General features: G+C 35.3%; 4 protein-coding genes across 9 annotated transcripts in view; 2 read left to right on the top strand and 2 right to left on the bottom strand.

The window, feature by feature from the left end:
* Positions 1 to 4: 4 nt before the first annotated feature.
* dcun1d5 (DCN1, defective in cullin neddylation 1, domain containing 5) lies at positions 5 to 5,107 on the bottom strand. 2 transcript variants are annotated; one of them, XM_084124766.1, is made up of 11 exons: positions 4,976 to 5,107; positions 4,186 to 4,245; positions 4,004 to 4,046; positions 3,796 to 3,898; positions 3,633 to 3,724; positions 2,952 to 3,022; positions 2,737 to 2,828; positions 2,530 to 2,638; positions 1,491 to 1,595; positions 1,205 to 1,307; positions 5 to 444 (listed from the first exon to the last, which is right to left on the bottom strand). In XM_084124766.1, the coding sequence occupies exons 4-11, from the start codon at positions 3,864 to 3,866 to the stop codon at positions 386 to 388; spliced, it is 702 nt and encodes a 233-aa protein (XP_083980892.1). In that variant the 5' UTR covers positions 3,867 to 3,898; positions 4,004 to 4,046; positions 4,186 to 4,245; positions 4,976 to 5,107; the 3' UTR covers positions 5 to 385. The 2 variants fall into 2 exon arrangements, with proteins under 2 accessions (XP_083980892.1, XP_083980893.1); XM_084124767.1 differs by having other exon boundaries at positions 3,633 to 3,715; positions 4,976 to 5,097.
* Positions 5,108 to 5,128: 21 nt separating this feature from the next.
* On the bottom strand, positions 5,129 to 13,787 carry eif2a (eukaryotic translation initiation factor 2A). Its single transcript, XM_084124764.1, has 14 exons — positions 13,699 to 13,787; positions 12,872 to 12,941; positions 12,713 to 12,784; positions 11,978 to 12,096; positions 11,754 to 11,853; positions 11,581 to 11,663; positions 10,797 to 10,870; positions 10,561 to 10,705; positions 10,342 to 10,458; positions 7,678 to 8,252; positions 6,315 to 6,428; positions 6,126 to 6,239; positions 5,653 to 5,718; positions 5,129 to 5,447 (listed from the first exon to the last, which is right to left on the bottom strand). The coding sequence occupies exons 1-14, from the start codon at positions 13,724 to 13,726 to the stop codon at positions 5,382 to 5,384; spliced, it is 1,743 nt and encodes a 580-aa protein (XP_083980890.1). The 5' UTR covers positions 13,727 to 13,787; the 3' UTR covers positions 5,129 to 5,381.
* Positions 13,788 to 14,733: 946 nt separating this feature from the next.
* On the top strand, positions 14,734 to 16,437 carry serp1 (stress-associated endoplasmic reticulum protein 1). Its single transcript, XM_084124593.1, has 3 exons — positions 14,734 to 14,968; positions 15,201 to 15,276; positions 15,882 to 16,437. The coding sequence occupies exons 1-3, from the start codon at positions 14,885 to 14,887 to the stop codon at positions 15,920 to 15,922; spliced, it is 201 nt and encodes a 66-aa protein (XP_083980719.1). The 5' UTR covers positions 14,734 to 14,884; the 3' UTR covers positions 15,923 to 16,437.
* A 1,097-nt stretch (positions 16,438 to 17,534) lies between these two features.
* The window catches only part of lrch3 (leucine-rich repeats and calponin homology (CH) domain containing 3), a 30,711-nt gene continuing 24,231 nt past the window's right edge, over positions 17,535 to 24,014 (top strand). For 2 of the 5 annotated variants that reach the window (XM_084124521.1, XM_084124522.1), the window contains exon 1: positions 17,542 to 17,893. In XM_084124521.1, coding sequence (XP_083980647.1) covers positions 17,638 to 17,893 — 256 coding nt within the window. In that variant the 5' untranslated portion in view covers positions 17,542 to 17,637. Of the gene's footprint in view, positions 17,894 to 24,014 lie in introns of all 5 variants that reach the window. The other 3 variants (XM_084124520.1, XM_084124524.1, XM_084124523.1) reach the window with 3 other exon arrangements.

Raw genomic sequence — 24,014 nt, 5'->3', positions numbered from 1 at the left:
AAAATAATTTACAACTGCTTTTTTTTTTATTACCTTTTCAAGACACCATAAACAAAGTAAAACTTTAAGGGAAAAAAAAAAAAAATGAAAGGGACAAAAATTACAAAGACTGTTTCCCTCTCAGACAAATCATACAACACTGGCAATAGAACTGTTGAAACAAATCAATACATAAGAAAAATATTTCCCCTTTTATTTGTCTTGTGATTCCTCTGAGCCATTTTCCTTTTTAAGTAACACTGTAAGAGTCTCTGGGTAGTGATGATCCGTATTGAATATCGGACACTTCGAAGCAATCCTCGAGAGGTTTGCCTGCATCTGGGGCAGCCAGGGGCACACCGAAAAAAAAAATATCTGATGTGCTTTAATTCAGCGTCTGGTTGTGCTATAATGCAATATTTCTGGCTTTATGCCACTCCACAAACTCATCCAGCATCACTGGCCCTGAAATCAGCACAGAGACAGAGATCATTAGCAATTTTTAACTGGGAAAGATGAATGGACGGATGACAAGACAAACAGAGCTGCACAATTCTGGATAAATTGAGAATAATTTTTTTTTTTTTTTTTGACAACTAAACAAAATAACATGTAATTTACTAGAAGTTCTGACAAAATGTTAATTGCTGAAGTATAATTAATTTTTTTAAATGAATTTGAATGAATTATAAAAAAAACTGGTTTGAATGAATGATTCAGTGACTCCTAAATACCGCTCCACTTCTCACTCATAAACAATCGTTTCATTACTGGATGAATCAGCGTTTTTGAATTAATCTCTTGAATGATTCAATGACAAAAACATTTTTTAAACAGGCACTTGTCGCCACCTACTGGTGTAACGATGTAACTGATCTTTATTTGAAGCATCAAGTTACTTTCGCTACCATAGACATCAGTGTCTATATATGAACTATAAACTTTTATCCCAGTCCTTCTGTGATAATATGAATTAATGTAACGAAATTATTGATACTGTGTGTGGTTGAAAAGACTGTTTGTGTAGCTGTTTCATACCTATACATGACAACTGCACTCTCTGGCGGCAGAGCAGATTTGAATGTTTCGGTGTGATTTTGTCAAAGGTTTCATAGACATAGCCGAATCGTTATCATGTAGGAATAAGATCGTGTCTGTGTTTGAATCGAGATCGCAATCTTTTAACGATTAATCGTGCAGCTCAACAAGACAATCATAAACTTACAGGCTCCATCTTCATCATAGTTGCTCAAGTCTGTGTTAACTGTACGGCTGAACTCTAAGACGTTGTACCATTGGTCCTTGTTCATGACTTTGTACTTTGATTGCTAGAGGAAAGATACTTCTGTTAGTCACGTTATTAAAGAACAAATATGAGTTTTTAAATGCATAGTCCACAAAAAAAAAAAAAAAAAAAAATTGGTTCAGTTTGGCTTAAAAGGGTGTTTTTTCATCCTCTTTGGAGCTTGACAGCCGATTTGACAGTCTGGTTTGGCGAAGAGATGACAAACCTCCAGAAATTGGTGGAACACTGGGAACAGAGGCCACGTTCTTCCAAGGATCAGCGCCAACATGGATTTTGCAGTGTCCATATCAAGACTGCGCTGATCTTTATCCTACAGACAAAATCAGATGAATATGTTGAAAGAACATCAGTAAAGGCTGGAAGTGGAACACGCTACACGATTTTTAAAATACTAGGCATTATACACTTGATGACTTTGTAAATGGTTACAGAGGAAAAACTGGGCATCATACAATAAACGACTGAGGATCATACAGTACCAGACTTCCAAAAACAACAACCTCAGACAGAAACACGCACCTCCTTGCTTGTATGAAACAAACATGGATGTGCAGGAGATGACCGCAGTAGTTGTTGTAGCGACTCTGTGTTGAGTCGCAAACGGGAAAAAAACGAGTCAAGCGCATTTATATGCGGTCTCGGGTGGGTAGACACGGCCAGTATAGATGGACTCGTACTAATTATTCTTTTTTACAGATTGAAACGGGAGTTAGAGGTGAGTGGCACAGTCAGTTGTTGTATATGTGCTGATGAGTCAAAAATTTAGGCTAATTTGTTATGTGTACTCTATTTATTTACTTTAGTATTGTTAATGTATTTGTATTGATAGAGGACAGCTTCAGTTTCAGCAGCGGCGCGCCATACACTATACGATATGTGTTCTAAAATCGGCTCAAGATATCAAACAAGTTTTGATATCATCTGACTGGATGGAATCATAATCTGAAGCTAAAAAAAATGGGAGTCTGTGCTCATCATACACTACGCGATTTTCTGAGAAATCGGTCAACTGCCCAAAATCTGCAGACTGGCGCAGACTTTCGTCAACTATTGTAGACTCATCAAGACTGCAAATCGGGGCAAAAAAATGAGCAAAAATCGTGCAGTGTATTCCAGCCTTAAGCAGACACAAATTCACTGCAAAATAGAAAAAGATGCACGCAATATTTATCTTAAAATGATTAATTTATCTTAAAATGGAAGTGCTTTTTTTTTTTCTGGTCCTACTAAAAAAAGCCTCTCACCCTGGCAAAGTCGAAGGCATATCTGTAAATGCTCTTGAATATAACTGGGTCATTCAGTTGAGAGCGTAAATAATCCAGTCTGCCTTGTAATCTCTCTGTGCAGTCACAACTGTAAAGAGAGAAGTGAAGTTAAAAGCTAAAATCATAAAATACTTCTGATTTCTCATGATATCCAAGCAAGGCATGTGACGTGAAGGTCATTCTTACTGTAGTGATGTCATTCCTTTCAGCCACTCTTCTTTTGTGAAAAATCCCATATTTGTTGCTTCAAGTTTCCAGGCTAAAACTAACATTACAATCTGAAGGGTCACAAAAACACAGTGCACATTATTTCTAATGATTTCTCATATTTTGGACAGAAGACTGTCCCTAAAATCTAACTTCAGGAATTAGTATGAAATACATGAATGAATTTTGCTAACATTTTCTGGCTCAACTCCGATGTCCTCACAGAACTTCTCCATGCTTTCTGGTCCGACAATGTCATCTGACCCTACACACATAACGATATTCATTTCAAATACATTTACCAGAAAACAAAATATCAAAATGGTCCCCATTTGACTTTCTTAATACATGTTTATGGTCTTATTGCAAATGATTCATCAGTGCACATTATTTCAACAAAAAAAAAGTAATCAAAATCTCAAGCAAGATCTCAAGCCATCTTATTTTTCAGTCCCTGCCCTTTGAATGTCATATAGACATATTTTACTCCATCCTGATACATAAAATCATGCACTGCCATTATTTTTTTATTGATAAATACTGCTTTCACTGAAAATGCTGTTTCATGTTAACTGGCTGCATGTGTTTAAAGTCGGCATGAAGTATGACGTATATCAGAGTATACGGCTTCTTAAACAAGAAAAAAAATGCAGGGCGGGATTTTGGACATCTGGAATTGGACATGATTGGATGGTTGGATTGTTATGGTTTGCTATTGCTGCGATACTGTTGCAAGAGAGGGGAAGTTATTTTGATTAAAGATTGAGGCACATGAATTAAAAAAATAATTTTTATGTGCATGGATTTATATATATTTTTTGCAATAGTCCCTTTTGATTTCATGGTGACTTTAAAGAAAGCATTGATTCACATACCTGCATATTCGTAAAACCAGGCGAGACATTTCTTGTTAGAAAACTGATCCTCTGGGTTTACCATCCGTCCTGGAGTTTGTGTCCTACAGTAACTGAGGGAATGATACAGTGAATATGTATGGAAGAGTGAAAGATGCAGAGAAAGACAGAAATATATTTTTACCTGGTGATTTTGCACTTTCTGATGCTGGGATCTTCTGAGCCGGATGACTTTCTTTTCTTTTTCACGGGCATAATGGAGCTTCGGGTAAGTTGGTTTGGTGTCACTAAACAAATCACAATCAAACATAACAAATTTAAACTGACATTGTCCAATTCCTTCCTGTCCAATTCAATATTTCAGGGTCAATAAAAGCAGAAACCAGCTCTACCTCTCTACCCGTGGGCACCGTGTCCATTCAAGTGTACCAGACTCTAAAACAGGAGGAAAAACAAAACGACACCTTCATACTTATACTCAAATGCATGACTTGTACAACCAACTAGATTTAAATCTTAATTCATGCTCAAATTAAAAAAAAAAAGTGCTGTCAAGATATACTGTAGGACTTACAAGTTACAGGGGAAAGATGTGCCACAAATATCTCTTTTCTAAACGTCTCACTGTTCAGACCTTTACAAAAGGAAAATAAATACTTTATGTGAGGTTTACCAGCTTTACATGCAACATATCTTAAAATATCATAGCCTGCATGTGAACTCCATCAAAACAACATGAATAATGATGTCACATAATCATTATAAAATACGAGGCAAATCCTGATGTTAATGTGTAAAGCAGAATATCCATTTGACAGAATAAAAAAATGTCTAGAACAACATCTGAGTTTAAACTTCGTACTTAATACATAAAGTAATGCATTTTTCATTGTTTTAAATAAAAATTAAAATGGCTGCGTATTACCATCACATTAATGCAACTAACGTTAGATCTAGAAATGAACTAAATTCCCTGACACTAAACGGAATGTTTGATTTATACCGATCAAGTTTAAATGTAAAGCCTAATTTTAAAAACAAACAACCGAAAAACTATCAGATAAAACAATAAAAACTGACGCATCGCCTTTGTGGCTGCTGAAATGGCTGAACTGCTTAATGCCACAAGCCCGAAACTCATCGAAACGTGTGAAATCAATACAAATATAGTTATATAGAGGTTAAAAGTAAAAGAGCGTAAAACAACTGATGGTATGAGTAAAAAGAAACACAAACACACGCATGTGCTATATGAACATATATGAACACCACCTCACCGGCTCATTTAAATATCACAAATAAACACACAATAAAACACTCCACATGTACAACACTCAGTGTAACGAAGAGCGCACTCATCAAACCTGAATTATCGTCTGGTTTTAGTTCGTCCTCTTCAGTTTATTTGATAACAATTTCATCTGCGTTTGTGCTGAAATCTGCGACTGCTTCAGTTTCACACTGAACTAGGAATGAACACTTCCGGCTCCCCAACCGACATAATAAAAGTCACGCAGTTTGAATTTCAACATTTTTATTTAGTATTTCATGGATGCTCTCCGTGGATGTACGTCACATTGCATAGCAATATTGCTTTTGAGAATTTAGTTCTTATTATTTTAGCCATGTTCAAAGAAGCAAAACAGTCTTTTATTTGTTGTTCATGAGTAATTCGTGAAAAAAAGAATCATTTTCTATACATATTCATAGCAGTATGACAAAGCAATGTTTGAAAATTGATGACCAATGTGAAAAACTGGTAAAGTGAGTTTACAATCCTAATTCAAGATCTTCAAGCTCTTTCAACAGCTGGGACTCCTTCTGCATCTTCTCAAGCTGTAATAAAATAAAATAAATTATTATTAAGGGTCTTGCGATTAAGCATTAAAAAAATCTTATGTTCTTAGAGTTTTAATTCTTAAAAACTACTCATCTCATGAAGCATTGCAATGGATGTAATCAAATCAGAAACAATGATACAAATGAAAATAATTTAAAATATTTATTAAGATGTGCTGATGAAATTATAAAGCTGTAGTACCTGATTTTTTTGCATTACTTTGCCGGCAGCCTGTTGGTCCTTCAGTTCATCAATGGCTTTGAGTTTCTAACAGATAAACAATCACATTATGAAACTAAAAACTTCAAGTCTGACTCTGATATAAAAAACAATAATAGATATGCATATTTTATTTATAATTATGCTATACCGGGTATACTGCATCATACCCAGAAACATGTCATTTTTGGTGTATTCATACAGAATACAATTTTAAAGATTTGTATTTTTTTTTTTTTTTTAGAAATGAGACCTTTACAAGGTTTTACTCCATTAAGAAAAGAGACAATTTACTCAAAATAAAGGTAAGAATAAAAGAGGTGTATAAATAAAAACCTAAAAGTAGGTCCATTTGTGCTCTATTCCAAGTCAAGAATAAATGGCAGAATCAAGAAGACTGCATCTGTGTGTATATGCTCATCTTATTTTATTGTAAACATATTCCAAACATTTACCTTTTTTAAATTCTTGATCTTTTTGTCAGTTTCAGGGTCTCCAAAGCTAGAAGTCACATGAGTGGCAGGGGTGGAATCTGCTACTGGAGGCGGAGCTTCATCAGGCTTGATTTCCTGAATTAATATAAAGCATCACTTTGAGTTAAATATTCCTCCGTATAGTTTGTTGAACATTAAAAACATGTGTACCTGCTTAGCTGCTTTCTTTGCTTCTCGCCTTTTCTGGTTTTTCAAAGCAGCTTTAGAGATTTGCTTCTCTCCTGCAACACCAGGTTTCATGTTCTGCGGCAGCTCCTCTTCATGCTTGGATAGAAATATTATTGTCATTATTCTGGTCACGGGACATTCATAATGCTGCCCTGCATCATATTTGCTGAATGAATACTTTTACTTTTTTCTTACTAGTTTTGGGGTGCTGATTCCAAAAAATAGTGCCTGTTTTGATCAGGCATGTCACACTTTCTCACAAAATACAAAGTGCATTTCAACAACCAGGGTCTTGTATTGTCTCTTAATCACCAGAAAAACATGTTTAACATAATTTTTTGCCTAATCATAATTTCAAGGTTAGAATTATGGCAAGTGACAGAAGAAAATGCTGCTACATCTGTGGGTGGTTTATCTAAACAGCGACAGAAAATTACAGATTTTGTGAAAGAAGCGTATTTATTTATAAACTTGTTTATGCAAAGTTCTTTGAAATTAAATGGAGTATTTGAACACATTTTTTCCACTCCTTTGCAAATTGAAAGTTAAATGATACATTTTGAATACTTCATTTTGTCAAAAGTTTCGACATTTGACTGCTTTTGTTATATTGATACGAGCATTAACGCTGATAAATACACTACAGTTCAAAAGATTTTTAATGATTTTGAAACAAGTCTCTTCTGCTCACCAAGGCTGCATTTATTTGATCAAAAATACAAAAAAATCCATAGTATTTTGAATTCCTGTGAAGCAAAGCTGAATTTTCCTCATTATTCCAGTCTTCAGTGTCACATGATCCTTCAGAAATCATCCTAATATGATGATTTGCTGCTCAATTATTACTGACAATCAATTATATTTTAATTATTAAATGTATTTACTTTGAAATCTTAAGTACCCTAAAATTTTGAGTGGTAGTGTATCATGGTTTCCACAACCATGGAAGGATCATGTGACTCTGAAGACTGGAGTAATGATGCTGAAAATTCAGCTTTGCATCACAGGGATAATATTATAAAATAGAAATATTTTTAAGTAGAAAAAAGTTCTTTTAAATTGTAATATCTATTTTTGATACAATTAAATGCAGCCTTGGTGAACAAAAGAGACTTGTTTTAAAAACATTATAAAAGCATATACCCCAAACTTTTGAACAGAAGTGTATATAAATTGAAATATTTGCATTCTCATAAAAAATAAAATTAAAAAAACTATGAGATGCAAAGTTGACACTGATATTTTTGAACTCAGCATCATCAAAATATTATTATTATTTTATTTATTTTTTGCAAATCAGCAGAATATTTTTCAAGATGCAGGGCTGTGTATGACACAAACTTACTAGTTTGGAGCTGGCTGTCTGGGGTTTGTTGCGGAGAGCGGGTGGCCGATACGCCTGGGCTGGTTTGGCTTCAGTGCTGCCAAGCTCACTTGGCAACGCCTGGTATTTCACTGGCTTCTCTGGGAAGGTTCCAGTTGGGAAGGGTTGCCATAACACTTCCCAGAGCTCTTTATTTGATGGCGTTTCATGCTTGTACAACACAGTCCCGGTGTAATGCCAAATCTTATAGCCATTGCTGACCCTGAGCCTGGGGGAGCAGGTCGCCGTCACTACGTGTTCTCCGTCAGGACACCAGAAGAAATGTGTGGTATCTTCAGCCTGGGGTTTCGACACCTGCTTGTATTTCTTCACGTCCCAAACTTCCATCTGCCCTCTCAGGTTCCCGAACCCAGCGAGGACGAGGATATGACCCTGGGGGCTGTAGAAAGCTGCATTGCGGGGGCCCGTGCCGAAGTCGAACACTGACTCACACTTGCTGTTAAAGACAGTTGCCTTGGCAGGCATAAAGCCATAAACCACGCAAAACTCAGAAGAGTTGGGGTTCCAGGATACATCATATATGGGGCCTCTCTTTGCTGTGCAAGACAACAACAACAAAAGATTTTATATATATATTAAAATATACTGTATTAATGATTTTACACACACACACATACATATATATATATATATATATATATATATATATATATATATATATATATATATATATATATATATATATATATACATACACACATACAAACAACAAAAATATAAACAACAAAATCATTAAGAGTAATTTTATTATTAAAACCAGTATAAATTAAAAGCAGTGTAACAAATACAACCGTAGAGGCCTATGTATAAACACTTTACTTTTTCAAATAACTAATATATATTATTTTAGTTTAATTACATAAATGAAAAACAAGAATGCAAAAACATCTAAATGGTCTTACAAAAAATATTTCATTTCCTGCAAATCATACACTACTGTTCAAAAGCTTGTGGTTGGTAAGTTTTTGAATGTTTTTAAAAGTCTCTTATGCTCACCAAGGCTGCAATTATTGGATAAAATACAGTAAAAACAGTAATATTGTGAAATATTTTTACAATTTAATAAAATTGTTTATTAATGTATATATATATATATATATATATATTTTTTTTTTTTTTTTATGTAATACATTCCGGTGATACAAAGCTGAGTTTTCAGCATCCCTCAAATGTGTATTCCTCAAAAAGAATGAAAACAGTGAAATGCAAACTCAGAATATTACATAAACCTGCAATAGTTAAATAACGCAAATATACTTTATGTATTTAATCTCACTTTATTAACCAATGTCTTTGCTGCTGACCTTTAAAGATCCCCTGTGGTGAAAATCAAGTTTTTAATGTTGTTTATATGTCTATGTGGTGTTTTTAATATGATTTAAGACAAACCATGTGCAAATTCATAAGTCAACACCATTGCGGAGTATTTTCTCCTTAAAACTGCAGTGAACCAAAAACAGTCTCAAAAGAGCGGTTTGAAATCACCCTTGTTCTCTACATCAAGTCAACATGCGGGCGGGCTTTAGCATTTCATCATTACTATGCTGTGAAGCAAGGAAGTCTCAAGAGAAGCCTGGTTATACTGGTATATTTTTCTGTTGATATGAAAAATCTGGTACATTTAGCACTATAGTGGGTGAATTATGTATATGATGTATATTATGATGTTATGATGAACTATATGGCTTTCTCCACTGACGTTGAGTTGTTCAAAGTGTTTCTAAGGATACTGATTTTTAGAAGGCAGATTGAGATGGTGAACGTGGTCTGTGTAACATTAGCAACACATTATTAGCTGTTTGCTACCGTAGTCAAGCCAAAGGCTAATCCTATTAATTACCGTTATTTGTCCGACGTAGTAGAGAGCAATACATAAAACGCATTACCATTCTGATACATTGACTTTAGACGAGCCTATATAATTCTCTCTTCCTCTTCTTCTGAATCAGTGTCTGGTTCAAACATATGTGGCTGAATTAAACCAGAATTTCTACTTGCATTTATGCAGCGTTTACTACATTAAAGTTGACCAAGTGGATCAGGTATTCTAAGCTGGTGCGAGTGAGTGGAGGCAGGACTAATTTGCATATTCATTCAAGCATTAATTTCCATAAAAAGTAACCAAGCAACGCAATTAGTTACTTTTTTAGGGAGTAACGCAATATTGTAAAGCATTACTTTTAAAAGTAACTTCCCCGACACTGGTATTCAGTCTCAGATTGATGTTTCAGAAATCATTTTAATACACTGATTTTTCTAAAGAAACAATTCTTTGATGAATAGAAATATAAAATATTCTGTGACATTAGAATAAAAAACATCTTACTGACCAAAACTTTTAAAAAGTAGTGTAATTCTTTTGATTTTGCGGTGAAATATGACATTTCTTAAAATTCATTCTCAGATATACAATCAGGTCAGAATTTTAACACACACACGTTACATATTATATATAAAACTACAGTAGTATAAATATTATTCACCCAATTTTTAGCAAGTCAGTGCAAATATTATGTGATTTCAATGAATTTAATTGTTAAAGGCAGAAACTGATTTCTATTGACTGCACTGTAATTAATTATTCAATCTTTGTTGAATCATTATTCAAAACGGAGTCGTACTTACGTAGTTGAATTACTGCACTTTCTCCATTGATGGCGACATAATGTAAAGTCTGTTCTCCATAGTAAGAGGCTCCTGTTTTATCAACCTCTGTGCTGGCGGTCACTAAAACCGCAGTTGCTTTTGGAAAAAACAAAAAACATTAATACATATATGACAACCTTTTATGAGTGTTAATCAATGTTGAGAAACCACTTTTTTGCTAAACCAGAAATGATCTACCTTTTTTGTTCCACAGCATGCTCACTCTATCGGCTTTGAAAAAGCTTTTGTTTGCCAGAGCAGATGTTGGACCTCCGAAATTGGGATACTGATACAGCCGTACAAAAGACGGACCTCCTTTGCTTCCAGGAACATATACGACAACCTTAATTAATGAGTGAGGGATTAATACGCATTTGTATGAGTAAAATAGCACATGCAGCAGTGAGAGAAAATGTTTATAAGGGTTCTGATACCTTGCTCGGCTGTGATCCAGGAGACAAAGCAAACTCAGACACCTTCTGGAGGTGAAGCTTGTTGGCAATAGTTTCTACACAACAAAACACAATATAGATTGCAAGCTCAATGGGTATTTAAAGCCATGACATTTTATATTTAATATTTAATTTCAGTCATTCTTGTATATGTATTACACATGCAGGCTACATGGTATATTTTTACATTTAATTTGTCATAATGCAGGAATCTTAATGTGTCTAGATTTCTTAGATTTCTCATTATTTGTAGTAGTTAGCTGTTTCGTGGGTTCTCTTAAAGGGATAGTTCACCCAGAAATGAAAATGCTGTCATCATTTACTCACCCTCAAGTTGTATCAAACCTGTATGAGTGAACACAAAAGAATATATTTTGAAGAATGTTGGTTACTAAATAGTTGATGGGACTCATTGGGAAAAATCAGTGGCATCAACTGTTTGGTTACTGACATTCTACACAATATCTTCCTTTGTGTTCAGCAGAAGAACAAAAATTCTACAGGTTTGGAACAACTTGAGGGTGAGTAAATGATGACAGAATTTTCATTTTTGGGTGAACTATCCCTTTAAGAGAACCCACGAAACAGCTAACTACTACAAATAATGAGAAATCTAAGAAATCTAGACACTTTCCTTTATACATTCATATACATTAAAACTTTAAAGATGTTGTTAAAAAGCCATGTCCATGTTATTTATCAATGTTTTCACAGGCAATCTGAATATAACATGCACAAAGTATTAATTAAACCGAGACGGTGTTACCAAAGTTGTTGTTCTCATAGAAGTGAAGTTCATTATTGACATTTCTAGCGGTAATACTTTCATCATCTGCCCAGCTCGGACACCTGTGAAAATACAGACAACAAACATGCAACAAAAAAAACATGTTTAAAAAGAACACAAATAAACTGTTATGAACAGCAATAGTTGCTCACCATCCTGTAATCTTCTTCTGATAGAACGCTTTAATGCAGGCACCCGTTTGCAAGTCCCAAAGCTGCAGGTTTGCCTCTCCCTGAGGGTTATCCTGCGTTTCTGAAAAATAAAAGCTGTTTTTGTGTCCTGCTTGCTTAGATTACATATCCTTTCTTATTATTATAAAGCTAGAATGTCATAAAACATTATATATGGATATTATATCACATTTTAAAGTGCTTACTGGTATAATGCTGCCAGGTGGCCAGAACTTTATTCAAAGGTGAGAATTCCAACACGGATGTTTTGGGTAAATCAAAAGACTTCACCAATTCTCCAGTGGAAACTTTGATCACACTGACCCTGCCAAACACACACAGGACATTTCCTCAACTGTCAATCCATTCTATTGGAAAACCTTTGGAAACTGATTGCCTTAAAATTTGCAAGGAAAGTACTTCATTTTTGAGTGGATAAAGCTTAATAGAACTTGGTAGAGAGAACTTGCATATTTGTATAGGTAACCAGAAAATGTGAGTATTGGTAACTCAATTTGACAAGTTGAAATTAGTTCAGCCATCTTAGAGATTTAAACGCGTTTTACTAAATAAATCAAAACCAAATCGAATCGAAATTATTTTAGGGAAACAACACCAATTTATTAAGTCATCTTCTGTGATATTCTCTCAAAAATTTCAGTTGCATTGACAATTTAACAACATACTTTGGAAAATGAGTGAATGAAACTAAAGATATAGATAACTACAGAAGTGGGGGAAATTACTGAAACACTGAAAAAAGACTGAAACTCATCTTTTGCTTGACAAAATGGTACTCCTACAAATCAAGTTGGGTTTTCTGAGTAACAAAGGCATAATGATAGATTTTTACAATTAAGTTCAACAAACTGTTGTACTATAAGTTAAGTCAACTAAAAAGGGTTAGTTAGGAAATTTGTTAGGTATTACAGTGTACGTACTGTGAACCATTGCACCAGCCAAACAGGGACCCATCACTGCTGAATGTCATGTGTTTGCCTTGCCGGTCATCTCTGAAATGAATTAAACAGTTACTGTTACTAAAACGGACAAAGTTTTATGGTCAAATATTTCTAAGTACAGCAAATGCAATAACTGACCTCTGAAAAGCAGAGCTTTCCTGACAGCTCGGAGGTCCACACAACAGCAACGTTCCATCTGATCCTCTGACTGTTTGAAATGGAAAAGACTATGTTAAGATCAGAAAAGGAAAACATAAATTGTATTCTGGCTTGACAAAAATAAAGTTCAGCCTTAAAGTGTAAAGGTTATAAATCTTGTGTAGATTTAATATTTGGGTCAATTTGAAAATAAATTGGAATTTTGCACTGTACAGACAGACGGACTGGTGGATGAATAGACTTTTCAATATATGTAAGTGACTTTGGGGGATTTTTGATGGTCAACCATGGGGGGAAATAAGTATATTAAATCAGAGCAAGCTGAGGGATTTTCTGAGTTTGGTGGATGCAGCTTGAAAATTATTTAAACTAATACAGTTCAAAAAATTGTTCTCAAGTAAGGGACTTAAAAAGCATCATCAACAAACCTTTACCAAAGTTAAAGTATGTCCATGTTGGCTTTCTCGAGCCCGCTTAAAAATATTTAATCTAAAGTTATGATGACATGCAATACAAAACATTCATCAGCTGATCATCAGCTAAATATAATAGATATTTATGTAATATTTTCATATGTAATATGCTGATACGTGATAACGTTAGCTCATTTCTCTCGTTGCGCTGAAATAACGTTATAAAAAAAAATTGCGCACATGTCAAGAATGAGTTCATGCCTTTATATGTATGCAAAACTTGAGAAGAAAAGACATGCAGTTATTTCATAACATGCTTGCCTTCTCGCGTTGATTATTTATCTTTACGCAACTGAAATGAGCATGAAAACACATTTTAAAGCAACAACTCACCTGCTAAATGAGGTGTGGGGGGCGCCATTTTGAAACGGAAGTACGACAACGTGCCACGTCATAGCAGTTCCCATACAACACCGACGTCACTACAGCTTTTCGGTCAGAGTTTGACGTGTAAAATGTCAAAACCAAATTCATAAAGAAAAGGTTTTATACGTAATGTCGGTTCTTTCCGATTTTCAGGAGAGGATTTATTTGAATTATTTATTTTTTTTATTTTTTTTAACAAATCATAGTACAGTTGTATGATACTGATTGTGTCTTTTCAAATAAGCCGAATATAGCTTAGTGAATAATAATAATAATTTCGTTTTGGACAAGTGTTGGCCAAATTCGTAGAAAAAAAATGCCGCACAATGAATTTTGATGAATGCTTTCTGATGATAACAGCATTTCTTTCTCAGAAATTTGGAACAGATATGTTTCCGTGACTGACGAATGCACGGAATAATTGTGGCGTAAAAATAATGACGTTTTTCCTCAATGGGTATTTTAAAAAGAGAATGTGTGCTTTTTAAGATGAACATGAGGGCATGTTAAAAACTGTTTTCTGTTAAGCACACAACAATCCTCTAGGGGGCGATCGGCGGCCATTCACTCAAATGTTCCATTTAGCCGCATAACAATTTGTAAATCTGTTTTTATGACATTTTTTACGCTAAAAATAAAATATTATTTTCAATGTTTGCCACTCAACACACACAAATGAATATTTACCCAAGCAACCTTTACAAAATGCCTAAAAAATATTTTTTATCTAGCAGTGATTGGTCCAACATCGCCAGCGCTGATTAAAGTAACATTTACCACGTGACAACAACTCTGCGTTTGAAGCACTCCGGATTTTTTTTTTTTATGAATAATAAAAGTGATGAACTTTTATATTCATTGGCAAGAAAAAAAACCACACTGAAAATAACTAAAATAGAAAAAAAAAATATCGTTTAGATTAATCGCTGCCCATTATATTGTCTCCTTTGTATCCGTATTGCCATTCTACTCATTTATTCTCTTTCGAAGCGTCCACGTCTCGTGGGTGGAGTGAGTTCCTCTTATGAACACGTAGACTAAACCAGTGCAGTGGCAAGATCACACGTCAACTGATCATACAGCCTCTCGGATCTTTGTCGGTCTCGACGCTTCTTCTTCTTTCTTTCTTTAAAAACATCAAATTAGTTAAAAGATGGTGGCCAAACAGAGGATTCGCATGGCGAATGAGAAACATAGCAAGAACATCACTCTAAGAGGCAATGTGGCCAAATCCACGGTAAATTTCAGCTTTTACCACTCTGACTTTTACTATAGTAATTATTTGAATGTATCTAAAATAGGTCTCACTGTTTGCTCTACAGTAAAGGTTTAGCTACTTCGTGTATTGTACTGGACATTGGTTTGGTCATGTAGAGGAGCTTTAATTTGTCCAGTTGATCATATTGGCTTTCTTTAGAAGTAGCTAATATATGTCTCTAAATATACTAATGTTAATATTTTCTCAACAGAGAGGCACTCAAGAAGAGAAGGGAGTGGTGGGACCGTGGCTTCTTGCCTTGTTCGTCTTTGTAGTATGTGGATCAGGTGAGTTTACAATCCGAAAAACATCCACTTTCATTGAATGTGATGTCTAATGCATTAAAAGGATCAAATACAAAGCAGTACATCAGCATGCCAAACATGAACTTTATTTCATAACTCTGTTTAAAAGGACAAAGTGCATTCATACTGCAGACAGGTTTCTAACCTGATCCACAGACACAATTTTAATTTCTTGTTTTCTTTGTACACGATACGATTCAGAAATCGTTTAGTCTGTGCTTTAGCTAGTGATGTTATATTGGATAAATAATGAAGGGAAATGTCTGTACTGAGACATTTCGTTTTAATTTCTTTAAACTTTAAGTTCAAAAAGAGTTTTTCACATGCATGAGAGGGGATGCATTCAATGTTAATGAACTCTAACCAACGTGAACACTTTTTTCAAAGACCCCATCAAATTTCTTTGCTCTCATTATTCAACATGTGATATGCTGTCATTGTTGTTTCTTATATTTTATGTTCTCTTCTGGTGAAATGCCAAGGACTAAATATGACATGAGCAGATAATACGAATTCTTAGATACTTTACATTTTCTGAAGATCAAATGTTTTTGTTCTAATGTTATTTCTCTGTCTTCTCACTACAGCAATATTCCAGATCATTCAGAGCATCAGGATGGGAATGTGAAACGAATGGTCATCAGTTTGTTCTCTTCTCCTGGCTTGCCTGAAGATCACTTGATCATTCCCCCTTTCTTATTTAATCTTTATATGTTTCAAGCTTTTTCATCACAACACCACGGTCTCTTGTGCCTTACTCAAAAGCTGGAAGAACGTTATCTTCTGAAACATTCCAATGTGGGACTTCTATTAATATTGCTGCTGAATCCATAACCGAGGCAATAAACCCAAGACTACAAATGACTTTCAACTTTTTCTGTGGAAAAAAATAACAACAACAACAACAACAACAACACATGATTGTTTAAAAGAAATGCTGCAATGTATTTTCTGTGTTCTAGGTTTTTGGACCAGTTCATGTTGATTAACATTATTTGGTACTATGCACCTTTATTGGATTTTCCTCTACATTTAGAGCTGAATTTGTGTTCTTTGACCATTTGCTCAAGGAAATGAAGGTCCACATATTCAGTTGTGTGTAGAGAACATGAAAAATAAAAAAAAATACTGTTAAATCTAAAATGTCTTTTTTTTTGTCTTTGAAATAATTTGTAAAAATGTATTTGTAACCTTTATTTAACCAGGAAAAAACTCTTGAGATTTACAAGATTTTACAAGAGGGTCCTGGCCAGGACAGACAGCACACGTAGTTAAACATGAAAAAAAAAAAACATTTAAAAAAGAAAATAAATACATTATTTACATTTACAAAAAAAATTATACAATTAGTAAAAGCCATTTCAATCAGGTAAATCCGTAACCAAATCATTTAAAATACTCTTCAATTTATTTAGAGAGACTAGCTCTTTAAAACACAATTTATCTTTTAACTGATTCCAATCAGATGGATAAAATAGAGCTAGATTTTTTTCTGTGGATCAATAAAGAGGCCCATAGAATTATATAAAACACATATCCATACAAACGCTTATCATTACACAAATGCAAATCTCTGTTGGCCGTTAGCATAATGTGGGAATAGTTGTTTATGATAATGGCTTTTTATTTTTTCTAAAATATAATACATGTTGTGATTTTTAATGATTTCTTAGAAGGGTTAAATAGAGAGGTTTCTGAGTAGACAATCCTATTCTCAGTTTTATAATTGACCAGTAGGGGGCCGTTTGCATATTTATATATTAAATAACATTATTATAGGTCAATACATTTTTCATATGATTTAACTACTTTTATATGTCTCACACTCGCAAGAGTTTATCGATCATAGAACCACATATCTAAAAATATTTTTCTTGACTATATATAAACAAACTTGAATAAGTTTGTATCTCAGATCGTGCATTGCCATTTATTTATTTACCATGCCATTTTCCTACATAAGGAACACTTTATTAGAATTTATAAAATAAAATAAGAGAATATTTATTTATTTGTTTGTTTATTAAGAAAAGTCATGTTCATGATACTTGTCAACTACCCTTTAATGCATGCATTTATGTATTTAGACTATGATACAAATTAGAATATTATAAAATAAAGGAGAAGTTTGGGATAATTCCCTACAGCCCAGACTGGTTGGACTTTTTAATGCCGAGCCTTCGCCTTCAATCCACGCACGCACTAGTGTCCTCGCTCGTGCTCCGTTGGCTCTGTCTGGTTTCAGACCCCTCTCTGCCCTCTGTGCGCCCGCGCATGCGCACTGCCACTGTCCGCGCTCGTGTGTGGGGCCCGTGAGGATCCAGCGGGAGTGTTAGCTGTGTAATGGCGGCTTCGGTGTTGCTCTCCGCGGAAAGCGCCGTGCCCTCTTTTACCGTCGGCCATCCCGCCGCAGTTGCTTCTGCGGGAACTACTCATCACGGATTATCCAATGCTCCCGGACCCTCGTCCTGGAACCGCTCGCTGGATCGGGCGCTGGACGAGGCGGCGGCCACTGGAGCTCTTAACCTGAGCGGCAGGAAACTGAAGGAGTTCCCGAGGAGCGCCTCCGGACACGACCTCACCGACACCACCCGGGCCGGTACCGTGCCTATTTGTTTATATTCTGCTCCCCTTTAACCGTTAACAGACCTAAAAACTAGTTAAAGGCGTGTTGGTCGAGTTTTACACTAGTTTACACAGGGTTTGACTGGTGTAAACACACGGGTGTGTGCTGGGCTGGTAACGTTAGCCCATCTGAACACATGATCAGTCATTTGTGTCCAATAAATGTAAACGTTTCATCTTCAGTGCTGAGGTTTGTCTAAAGTTAGGATTACCTCACAAACTTTCAGCTCATGGTTGTGTTAAAACTATTATGATCCGATGGGACATTAGACATTCAGGGAACATCTGTCAAATTGAGTTCCATGTAACGTTAGGTTATATGAAACCCAAACACGGGGCTTGTTCATCAGGTTTATGGGAGTTTGACAGGTTAAAATGTTTGAATAAGTAGCTAATCAGATTGAGGTGTTTGATCAATAGATTAAGTTGGTTAAGGCTTGATCATTATGGGAATTGGGTTTTGATCATCATGTAGGTTTTTTAAGAACCACTCAAGAAGTTTGGTCATCTGGTTGGCTTTATAAGACGTGATTAAGAGGTTTGGTCATTGTTTTGTGGGATCCAATCATACTTATCTTTATTTAGACAACGCTTTGACCTTAAGTTGTTTAGACCAATTAGATATATTTTAGATCCATTCAAGGTGTTTGATAATAATAATATTGACAGGATGTTGATGATCATGTGGATCGGGCCTTTACAGTCTTTTAGATGCCAAGTCTGAGTGACCCCCATCCTAAAACTTAAAAGGCCGGTATGTATTTTCATGTGCAGACTCAATTTATACTGTGAAAAATGTAGTTTCTATTATTTTACGTTATTATGAATATTATGATTGTCACTGTAGTAGTTAATTAGTTCTATAATTTTTGTTACACTGATTTTCTCTAAACTTTCCCATGGACCCCCTTTCACTCCTTTGCAGCCCCCTGGAGCCCCACTTTTCAGGGACTATGATGGCGCGTTTCCAGTTATCAACGTCGCTAAATTAGTAACGTTTTTAATATTTTCATTCACAATTAGAATTCTGCTATACTTTGTGTAATATTACCTTGACAGTAAGTGACAAAAAAATGAATTAAAGCTGCTTCGAAAACAACGGCTGAGGTAGCGACTGCAAATTTGACACCGTTCTCCCTTCTGACTGCTGTAATAAATCTCTCTGTATTTTTTCCCTCTTTTGGAAAGTTGTGGAAATGCTTTTGCATATATTGTCTTTTGCTTTTAGAGCAAATACAAAAATTATGTTTGCTGTTATCTCCCATTCACCGCTATAGAAGTTTACCGAGCTATTACGACTTCAGCTTGTGACAACCCCGGAAATGTGAAATATAAAAAAAAAAATATATTTTTTAATATAAAACCCTACTAAGAGGTTTGATCATGTAGCTTATATGCCTTATCATATTACTAATGTAGCTAGCTGGACAATGTGCAATCTGTCACTTCAAAGATTATTCAGATCAATATAATATTAAAGTATGTGTACAGTGTCAGTGACTGAGAAGGACAATATTGGCACTATTACTAATTGTTCTAATCGTTATACCCATGCCTGCCTCTTCTGCACATATAAAAACAAGACTTATAAAAACAAGCTAAAATAAAAATAGCTTGCTTACCTGACACATACAGGTGCAGGTATCTTGGTTTAGGAGTTTCTAGACGTGTTCAGACATGTTTTTTTTTTTTTCTTCTTCTTTATTTCCTGAAGCACAATCAGAAAAGTAGCATGTCCTGTATAAGAGTTGTGTTACATTCATCAATGTGAGAGAATCATATAGAGAGTCTCTTTAAAAGAGTCACATCTCCTTAGCATGTAGGATAAAACCGAGCAGGCTGTACAACCATCTGAAGGTTTTTCTGGACCGCTGTATATTATAAGTGCTTATAAGTTAATGCTTAAATGTCTACCTGATTGATGGTTAGTTACATGCAGATGTATAAGTTCATTACTCATAGGCTATACTTTTCAGTGTTTTGCACAAATTGCAGATTTGAGGATTTATTTTTATTAACAGTTTACATTTTTTTATTATAGTTTACTGCATGATGTATAGCATCTAAAATTGCCATTGCCAATAGAAGATTGTGGAAACTGTGGAAAAACTGCTTTTATTGTAGAGTTTGACTGTGCATAAAGGAGCTACTTGCATTGTGTAGAAATTTAGACACAATCCACAATAGCATCTTTATGATTAATGTTGTAGGAAATAAAGTGATGCTTCTTAATGCAGGTATGATATCACTTTAATTACTGCGAATAATTAACAAACCCTAGGTCTAGTTATGAAATGAAATGACTTCTCTAAAGTGCCATAGTTAGTGAGTGTTACCCTGGTTAGCCTCCTCGTATTGTGTTCAACGGTCTGAAAATAGGAATCGGTCAAGACTACAGAGAGCACACATGGTAGGCTATATTGTGTCTGTGTCAATATTGATCGTCTGTGCAGTGCATGCTGGGATCCACACAGATATCTCTGATTTCATTCTCATCCAAAGGCAGTTCACAAAAATGTAGGCCTAGACTGTAGGAATGAACTGAAAAAAATAAAGAAAGGAAAGCTTTTGGTTCTGGAGCCCCCAAAATAGTTCTATTGCTTTGCTGTGAGTTTGTTATGGTTTGCAAATGACAGATTGTGAGCGCCATAGCTTTGTTTCTGCCAGATAGTTTATGGTTCTTTTTTTAGCGAGGTCATTTTACGATGATAATAGCAGTTTAACATTGGCTTTTGATTCTGACTGAGAGGTTAATCAATTATGTCAATAATAAAAATAAATGCATAAATTGTTAACTACACTGTAAAATCATCTTGTAAAATTTACAGGAAAAAGTGACAGCTCTTATAGTCCAGGGCCTGAATTTCATTTTGGAAAATAGGGGGGAATTCCCCCCTTAGGTGACTTATGGGGGGATTTTTAATTTGATAAATTACATTTATCTCACCTAAATGTATGCTCACTCTATGTATTTGTGTTTTTACAATGGGGCAGTTTTGTTGCGCATGAGTTTACACAGCACAAGCTTGATTTCAACCTTGAAATAAATTTTAGTAAACAAGAACAAATAAATAAATTACAAGTGTAAGGTCTGTCCAACAGTATTCAGGTACAGGAAAACTGTATAAATTGAATGTTTCATTGTATAAATTAAGTACAGATTAAGGCCGGCGGTCTTTGCACACCAAAAAAAACGTGTCTGACGCGGCGCTGCTGCTGATAGGTAACATATGATAAGCCTCATGGTGATATATTCGACATATGGGGAGAGAGTTGTGGAAGGCCTATACTTAATGTTAAACATACATATATAGCAGCAAAGACAACGTCGGCAGTGTTGACGGCAAAATAGGCTACAGAATATTTCGTTCTGTATTGACAGGTGCAATATTTGAAAATCGATAATATTTTTTGAAATTACATTTATATCTGCATTTATGTCAAAACCTAACCTTTCAAACATCAAAATGTATGTATTATTCATGTCAAAATGCAGACATACAAACATCTTTTCCTATTCTATTTTGCCTGGAAACGCTTCCAACACGCGTGCGTGTCGCGTGAAAATAGGCGTCGGTTCTATTTCTAGCATGCATGCGTTCACCTGAGACGCGCGTCACGCAGGCATTGTGCAAGCTCTAACCTGTTAACATGGGAGCCGAAATAAAAACGGACACGCCACGCAGCTGAGACGCTCACGCCACGCAGCCAGTGTGTCGCCGGCCTAATTCTTCTCACTATTTGCTCTTAGCATTAATGACCGACAGCAGCAGACAGGCTATATTAGGCTGCTGTCACTTTAAGAGCTGGCCTAATTAACGGGTCCAATATACTGATACACATGCGTTTTCTTTCTCAACTGTTTACCTTCACTTCACACATCATCGACTGTGTTTATGTTAATACTCGACAAGCCGGGCATCTTGACATCATTTTGTGTGTTTCAGACCGTTTAAGCGCATTAGGCCACAAAAAAGCACTCGGTTTGGTACTCACAAGCTGTTTGAGAGGCGGCTTTATATGTGTGCTCCGGGTATGAGCGCACAAGAACTGTCTCAGACAGAGTGCGAGTACTACCGAAAGCTTTAAAAACGTTGAATGTTTAAATTGACACGTTGTGCATATGATACATTTTAGTAATGATGCAACAATGGCCCGATTGGGCAAGTGACAATTCTGTAACGAAATGCGAGGGAAATCGCTCACTTGTACAAAATATGTGGTGATGTGAAGCCATGTATTACACACTTTCGCTGTATGTGAAATTATGCGTCTCAAAGTTTTCAAATTACTGATTTGATCTGATAATCTGCGTGGATTAATTTGCTCATTCAACCAACAAGCTAATTGAATAAATGTTTGCCGGAATTTCCCGCCTCGTAAGCGCTAAACCTTGTGGGAATGAATAAAATGATGATCTGTTGGCTGGTTTTATTGAATAATTCATAGCGAAACGGCTATTGTTAAGAGTGTTTGTAAGTCTCTGTCTGCTGACTTTCTGTGATTATTTGACCTCAGATATTTCCTCGTCTGATTGCTTTGGCTGTGTTGTCCTGTGAACTGTGCCAAATGTATTGGTCTCCTGCTAAGGAACGTTGTTTTCCCTCAGCTTAGAAGGCTCAGAACAGGTGTCCTCCCTCTCAGAGCGATTACAAGGCCTTCTGGACCGCTGTCAATTCAACGACACGCAGCACTATTGTCCCTGCAGACTGATTCATTAACTTCATACTCCCATTTATACATTTGTGCCGTGTGTTGTATTTAGTGTTTGATGCTGTTGTTGTCTTGTCAGTTTAAATGATAAAGTTTCCTTCAAGATGATAAATAAATATTTTGGTCTTGCTGCCTTGGTAGATAGATGGAGGTTTGATTGTACGCTTTAGGTTGTTCTATTGATAATAGTTATATGACAGTTCTGTGTTTAATCAGCACTCACAAGAGTTGTTAACTGATGAAAATCCCCCTTTATTCCCCTTGCCAGGTGTTTCAAGTTGTTTAAAAATATGTTTTTAAAGCATATTTTAATTATGATTATTTTACGGTTTCAACTAGGGGTGTGTGTGCACGAATAGTGGAATATTTGAATATTCAATCTGTAATTATTATAGAAAAATAAAAATACTAGGCTTTTTGAATTTTATACGTTGCTTTGCTGGCCGTAAATGCTGTGAATCCATGATAAATCCCAAGCACTAGCTCACAGTTATAATTAAACGCACTGGGTGGTGCTGTGGTGTGTGTTTAACAAGTTTATTGTATTTGATCAAAATGTCGTCATCTGCCTTGCGAAGTTTGGAATTACTTGGATGAAAATTATCTATAATATCTAAATGATCTTACAAAAAGGAATTACTTTTGATCAAATTAATTAATGAAACTGAGTTATCATAATATCACCACCACAATAGAAATTGCATGAAATCCAATCACCAGTCAAATGAGGAAAGAAAAAAAACGTCATTTAAATAAACGAATATTCCATTTTTATGAGCCCAAATATTCAAATACAAATCCCTAGTTTGAACTCCTTTATGAATTATTTGGTTATTTTGGCTATTTGGTTAAAAAGATTTTTAATGAAGTGAAACCACATTGAGTTTTAGATTTTTAGAAGTCAAAGATAAATGTTAAAAACTTTTAACCTCTTTTAACCTGTTTGCATTTAATTGACAAACAAACATGTTTAAATTAGATGAATAAACTTTTTTATGAGTGAATCTCTCTAATCCTGTCAAGAACATGTTTGTGCCCTATTTCATTTTAGAGTTTATAAGTGATTAGAAATTATTTTGCATTGTCTGTTTAAATGAGTGACGACGTGACGTGTAACCAAGTATACTCGGAATTTGTGCTCTGCATTTCACCCATCCAAGTGCGCACACACACACACACACACACACTGCGCGACTCGCAGTGGTTAGTTAGAACGCTAGCTCTCACAATGTGCTGTGGACTGTGGTCATGTCCGATTTGCGATTGTAGCATTGAAAATGTTGGACACATTGCAATTACACACGTTCCCACGCCACGCTTTGTTTTTGAACAGAAGCTCTTGGCCTTATATAAGCAGGCATGTGAAGTTCACTGCAGCCAAC

The sequence above is a fragment of the Abramis brama genome, assembly GCF_963993115.1.
Source record: "Abramis brama genome assembly, chromosome: 9".
In the NCBI taxonomy this organism is placed as follows: Eukaryota; Metazoa; Chordata; class Actinopteri; order Cypriniformes; family Leuciscidae; genus Abramis; species Abramis brama.
Note: the sequence above shows the minus strand (reverse complement) of the source record. Positions and strands in the feature narration are given on the sequence as shown.

What these genes read in the sequence shown, in the direction of transcription:
- serp1 (XM_084124593.1), top strand. Translation starts at nt 14,885, where the DNA reads ATGGTGGCCAAACAGAGGATTCGCATGGCGAATGAGAAACATAGCAAG. An exon ending in GCAATGTGGCCAAATCCACG is followed by an intron (nt 14,969 to 15,200) that starts GTAAATTTCAGC and finishes TTTTCTCAACAG; the next exon opens with AGAGGCACTCAAGAAGAGAA. An exon ending in CTTTGTAGTATGTGGATCAG is followed by an intron (nt 15,277 to 15,881) that starts GTGAGTTTACAA and finishes TTCTCACTACAG; the next exon opens with CAATATTCCAGATCATTCAG.
- eif2a (XM_084124764.1), bottom strand. Translation starts at nt 13,726, where the DNA reads ATGGCGCCCCCCACACCTCATTTAGCAG. An exon ending in CCCCACACCTCATTTAGCAG is followed by an intron (nt 12,942 to 13,698) that starts GTGAGTTGTTGC and finishes CATTTCAAACAG; the next exon opens with TCAGAGGATCAGATGGAACG. An exon ending in CATGCTGTGGAACAAAAAAG is followed by an intron (nt 10,459 to 10,560) that starts GTAGATCATTTC and finishes TTTTTCCAAAAG; the next exon opens with CAACTGCGGTTTTAGTGACC.
- dcun1d5 (XM_084124766.1), bottom strand. Translation starts at nt 3,866, where the DNA reads ATGCCCGTGAAAAAGAAAAGAAAGTCATCCGGCTCAGAAGATCCCAGC. An exon ending in CTGGTTTTACGAATATGCAG is followed by an intron (nt 3,023 to 3,632) that starts GTATGTGAATCA and finishes TTATGTGTGTAG; the next exon opens with GGTCAGATGACATTGTCGGA. An exon ending in TGTTCCACCAATTTCTGGAG is followed by an intron (nt 1,308 to 1,490) that starts GTTTGTCATCTC and finishes TCTTTCCTCTAG; the next exon opens with CAATCAAAGTACAAAGTCAT.